The 6,000-nt window shown below is 41.1% G+C and overlaps 1 protein-coding gene across 1 annotated transcript in view; it reads right to left on the reverse strand.

Annotated features, from left to right (window-relative positions):
• Window positions 1-2,910, reverse strand: part of MEIKIN (meiotic kinetochore factor) — a 215,199-nt gene extending 212,289 nt beyond the window's left edge. The window contains exons 1-2 of the mRNA XM_067031545.1: window positions 1,619-2,910; window positions 1,119-1,206 (exon numbers count right to left, since the gene is read on the reverse strand). Of these exons, the coding sequence (XP_066887646.1) occupies window positions 1,119-1,206; window positions 1,619-1,971 (441 nt within the window). The 5' untranslated portion in view covers window positions 1,972-2,910. The remainder of the gene's footprint in view (window positions 1-1,118; window positions 1,207-1,618) is intronic.
• Between the last annotated feature and the right edge of the window lie 3,090 nt (window positions 2,911-6,000).

Below are 6,000 nucleotides of genomic sequence, written 5' to 3' on the forward strand. Positions count from 1 at the left end.
TCTATCAAATATCTATCTATCTATAGATAGGCAGACAGATAGGTATTTCAAGTTTCAGATAAGATGGTGTCAACTGGCCAACATGAATCAAAACTTTAAATATAATCCAACCCTTGACCCACTGCAACGTATTTGTTTTAGGATAACAATCTGAGGTACACACAAAAAATTTCTGTGGTAGGATATCTACTGATATCTAAAACAGCAAAACCTTAGAAACAATCACAATCCCCCAACCACAGAAAAATAGTTATACAAATTATAGTATACCTATGTATAAGACAAAGAACTATGCAGAGCTAAAAACCATATTTTTGAAGATTACTTAATGTTAGAGGAATTTACACAATAAGATAATTTGTAAAAAAATTTTTTAAAGGCACAGAAAAAAAGGAATGGAAGGAAAAATACAAAACTTAAAAGAAACTGCTTAAACATTTTTTTTTGCATAGTCTGAATAATCTATTAGGGACACTTAACACTGTTAAGATCTGGGGAAAAGCCTTTTTTAAAAAAAATGCCTTTTGTTAAAACTGCCCTCCCCCAAAAAACATGTCAAAGAGAAATACGCAAGCTAAAATGCTGGACTGTGACTATCCAATTTAATGCTAATGTCAGATGAGTCACAAGCAATTTTTAAAATCTGAGTTTCTCCAAATTACCGCTACACATCTTTAAAATACTGTACAGAATCCACATTAAATACAGTAGATCAGGAAGTTATATAATATTCTAATGATAATGAATCCTCTGTTTCTGTTAATGCAAAGTCAAATGAGAAAACATGAAAATGGCTTTGAAATGTTTAAGTGCTACCAAACACTAGAGAATTACTAAGAAACACTTTATATCTGTCACACAGAAAATAAGCCAGTAATTAATATTTCTTAAGTTTTTGTCAAAGGAAAGAAAAAACAAAAATGCATGGCTATGAGTCTACCAGAATCATTAATTCAAGGCCCTGTCTGAAGATACAGCATCAATGTTTATAAAAACACTAGAAAGCTATGTAGTCTCTATAGAACAAAGACCATATTATACTTTCATCCAGAGGTACATCAGGTACCACTGGTCTCTACCCCAAGCTTATCCAAGGACCATAGGAGAAACATACATACACTCAATGGAGCAATCTTCTCATCCTGGGCTTCTTCACTGATGCTATTTTCATGCAGGCTTTTCTCTCCTGTACCTCTAAACTGAGTGCTAACAAACAAACAACACAATTAGTTTGCAACCTCTGGACTTGGCTCTCCACGTCTCTGATCACTATTCACACTGTTATAACCTGAAAAGCTGTGTGGGGACATAATTAACAAGAAGTAAGGAACACAGCAGGTGAATTGTATCAATAACCAATAGATGCCACGAATGCTTTCCCGGAGGTTTTCTCTCACTTGCTTTTAGGCAACTTGGTAAAACTTCCTTTTTTTTTTTTTTTTTTTTTTAAATATATCTCTTTCCTAAGTCAAATTTCTGGCTCTGTGTTTGGAGAACAGCGAAATCAGAACACACTATTTTCTTCACTGACTCTTAGAATGAGAGGCTATTAGGAGAAAATCAGGATTGAAATTTTGAGGTGGCCAGAGGCATGGGGCTGTTACTCGTGGATACGCACCTCAGGGGCCCAGAGCTGCTACCTTCCTGCCGACTCCGCTCTGATTTCTCCGTGATTCTCTGCAAACCGCGCGATTTGCCACTTCTTTTCAGGCCTAAGAGAGGGTGACATGCTTCAGGGCAAAAGCTTTGGAGGCCTGCCCGCGGGCCTCGGAGGTTCCTGGGGCTGAGGCCCAGCCCACCCCGCGTCCCACTCCGTAGGCCAGCCCCACCGCGCTTACAGTGGGCAGAGAGCTTCCGGCCGGGCCCTGACGGGGCCTCCACCTTAGCCGGGGCACCTAGATCTGGCGTTGGGGTTAGGTTGAGCCTACGGCTGGCCCGCTTTTTGCGCGTATAGACCCGTAGTGACCACATTGCCACCCCACAGCCAGGCCTCGGAGGGCTCTTGGCCCTCGACGGCCTGTCTCGTCTTCTTCCTGAGGAACCGAGCTACGCCAGAGGGAACCAGCATCCAAGCCTGGCCTGCGGGGCAGCCCGAGAGAAATGAAAAAGGTGAGAAAAAAACAACAGGCCCAAAGCGCCGACCCCCACGCTGGTCCGGAAACGCCGCCTCACTCCCGCCTTTTTATCTCCGAGGCGTCACGCGGTGGCTTCTGGGAAGACACAGTGAAGTGGCAGCGCCCCGCCCTCCTGGAGGCGCAGCGCCAGGGAACTTGGTGGTGGACAGGAGGCCTGGACCTTGGACTCTAGGTGCAGGCTCCCTTGTCTCATGGTGAAGGGAAAATTAATGGAAAAAGGCTTTTCCTCGTCCAGGAGGTTGTTCTTTTGCTTTTCATTTTCTCGTTAGTCTGATGGGCCCAACACCTGGTACTGATGCCTGGTCTGCTCTCCTTAGCAACATTACCAGGAAGCCCATGGTAATGGAATTTGAAGTCTCTAAGCACATGGAGTCTAGCTGGGGGTCAGCCTGACTCAGTGCAGGAAGGTCAGAGAGGAATGAAAGCACGTTATGGTGACGGGGAGTGTCCTCCTGAGCAATCAACTTCAGTCCCTGGGGCCGCCAATTTACTGGGGGGGGGGCATGGTACTTGAGAGTCTAACCAGGCATTAGAAGAGCTTAGGTTCCAGGAGGTTTCTTCTCAGGAACAAGCAGAATCCCTTAGCCCCTGCCTAGAAGCTACCTCCTGGACATCTCTGGGCAGCCTTGTGGTTGATGTAGTGAGTTCCATAAGGGATGCCCTCCTGGTGCCCTGAGGCTCAGCTCTTTTGCTCTGCTCAAAGGGAGTAACATAGGAATGACCACTCATTCTCTCCATACACCCAGGTTGAACCATCTGGCTGCATCTTATAAACATATTGTGCATATAATAACCATCTTCTTATTTTTAAAAATGTCATTTCACAACATTAAAAAATGCTGTTTGTACAGATGAAATTAGAAAAACACAAAGACTTTTTCTGTGATGCTCCAATATTGTCTGTAAATATAGCACGCATATAGCCACAATATTTTCATAATAAAATCACTGAATTTTTTATTCAAAATCTGCTCATAGAAAGTCACTTATTAATAATTAAAACAATCACTAATTAATCATTAAACTTAACTTTGTAAAGAACAGAGGGTAGGCATTCTTACCTGATTAGATATAGTGCTTTGAGTCACTGAATCACTACTTACTTAGCACCTTACTCTGTGTTAGGCATTGTGGTAGGTCCTGGGGATACAGAAGTGAATTAGAAATGGTTCTTCAATCAAGGATCTCACAATTTTATTGCAGTATAAAGCAATTATCATATTTCAACTTCTCTTTAGTCACATCCATAATATGCTGACAGGCAGTCTCTAGTTTACAAGCCAGGTCTCCAGGCTCCCTTCTCACCCTTTGGAGAATGTTGTGAAAAAAAAACTTGGAGTTCTTCAATGACCTTTGGGAGGTATAGATCCTGGGATGCCCTAGACCTAGAGATGGAAGAAACATTGAAAAAGGAAAACAGCTTAAAGCAAAAGTTGATCTGCCCTTTGGTGGCCCTATTCTCTAGAACTCTGTCTCTCTATACTGAATTACATTCACTGAAGTGCCATCAAGTAAAGGTTTATGGGAGTTAACGCCTAGGGTTTCAAAACTGGAAATAACATTTGGTGTCATTTCTTGAGCCAAAGGGTCCTTAGAGATGATCTTGCTGTCCCCTCAATTTGAAGCTGAGCAAACCACAACATAGGAGGCCCATTATGACAGGTGGTTGACCTAGGTGGCATGGATCTCCTGACATTTATTTGGCTAGTGTGCTTGCCATGCTCCCATTCCTCCTAACACATGGCTGGGAAAGGGATGGGGGGAACAAGGAAAAGAGCTTGAAGCCCTAAGTAGCAAGGGGAGTGGAAGGGACTACACACAGACTTGCAATTTAAAGTTTCACCTACCCAGCCTATAAAAGGGGAATGAAATGTGTCCCCTGGAAAAGGGTGAGGTAGGGCAGAGATATCTCAACTCAATCATCTGTCCCCCTCCACTCCATCCTCAAATACACAAATGGCAGTGCAAGCATTCAGCCATGAGTGTTCAATTGAACATCTTCCATTTCCCTGTTGTATTGCTTCCATATCTACACTCAGAAGTCTGCTTTCAATGTTTCATTTTAATCGTGTGATGGTTTTGACTAGATTGGAACAGTCATGGAGATGCTAACTTCCATGGGAAAAGAAAATCCAAATTTTTAAGAGATTTCTGAAGAAAGCTTTTGGGAAAACAGCCAGTTCATGGGTTTAGGATTCCCTGGAGCCCAGAGGAAATCTTTCTGAATACCGTTTTCTTATCGAGTGACTCCCCCACCCCCCAGCCCCAAGAGCCTTCATTTGTGGTACCATCCACAGGCTTTAGGGTCCAACTGAAAATTGGCTTATTTTTGCTTAGTTGACAGGATTGGAAAAAAAATAACAGTGATAGATGAAAAGTATCTTTAGGTATTGCAGTCCTAATGCTATGCAACATATGTAAAAGGGCCAAGGGGATTTTCATTCAATAGACATTTCTTGAGCATCCACTATGGGCCAGACCTTCTGCAGCCCCAGGCAACTCACAGTCTTAGTGAGAGTGGGGCAAAGGGACAATCAACCATGCAACCATGTGGGAAGCTTCTTAGAGAAAAGGATAGTTGAAATGAGTTTTAAGATATGAATGATAGGAATTAGGGGGATTAAAGGAAAGGGTATTCTATGAAAAAGGGACCTAAAAGCATGATGCTTTTAGGGCACTGCAAAAAGTAGTTGGTATGATTGGAGCCAATACTCTATGGAGGAAGGGCTGGAGAAGAGATGCTGAGCCTTGTGTGCTGAACCAGGGAGTCTGAACTTTATCCTGGAAACTGTGGAATATTAAGCAGGAGAGTGTCACGACCAGATTTTCAATTTAGAAAGATCCCCCTGACTGAAATGTGGATGGTGAAATTTGAGGAAGCTGGGGGGGAAACAGGAAGACTAATTTTAAAAGCAGTGTAATATTCCAGACAAGAGATGAGAGTGGCCCCAACTACACTAAAAGCTGTGAAAATAGAGAGAAGTAGATGGTAGCAAATATATGGCAGAATCTGCATAATTTAGACATGGCAGAATGTACAATTTTAAGAAAGTGTACCGCTGTGTATGGGTAAAGACATTATGGAAATACTGTTTAAGGACCATCATGATGGAAAATTTGAATACAATTTTTTGTTCTTTTAAAAATATAAAAATGAAGTAAATCCAGGACACATTTGGTAATAGCAAATGTGCAAGGAAAAGGATAGCTTCTCTGGGGGGGCCATAAGTCTTTAGAGTTTGGGGACCCTTATAGAGGACGTAGAGTATGCTGACTAGTGATATAGCTTGATACAGTGTTTACCATAAGCACTATGATCTATGATCACCAAGTATACTAACATCAGGGGATTATGCTAAATAAATATTATAAAATAGTAATTATAAGCAACTTTGAGAAACAAAAAATCTTTATTTTTTACAAATGTTTTCATAAATGCATTTTATATTTGATATGCATGCTACTATAACAAAGCAACTAAAAATATAATTACAGTTAAAATACTTTTATGCATATTTAAAAGGTAATTTTTAATCTCCTCAATTTTTAAAAATTGAAAGTAGAATAAGCAGTTCTTGAAAAAATATCCATTGCCCTCCATGCAATTTTTGCAATGACTTAACAAGGAAAATAAAAATAATCAGTCAAATGAATGTTTAAAAGCCACCTCATGAAAACCTTTTGTTTGGGACCAAGTTTAGAAATGCTTGTGTTCCAGGTAGTATATATCTATTGCCTCTGGGCTATAACCATTCATGTGTTCTAACTGAAGAGTTTCTCATTAGGGCTTTGTCCTCACTTGAATGATAATTCCATTCTTACTGCTGTTAACTGTAGATTCACAGAAAGGACTGTGTAGCATACT

Source organism: Kogia breviceps, chromosome 4 (genome assembly GCF_026419965.1).
Source record: "Kogia breviceps isolate mKogBre1 chromosome 4, mKogBre1 haplotype 1, whole genome shotgun sequence".
In the NCBI taxonomy this organism is placed as follows: Eukaryota; Metazoa; Chordata; class Mammalia; order Artiodactyla; family Physeteridae; genus Kogia; species Kogia breviceps.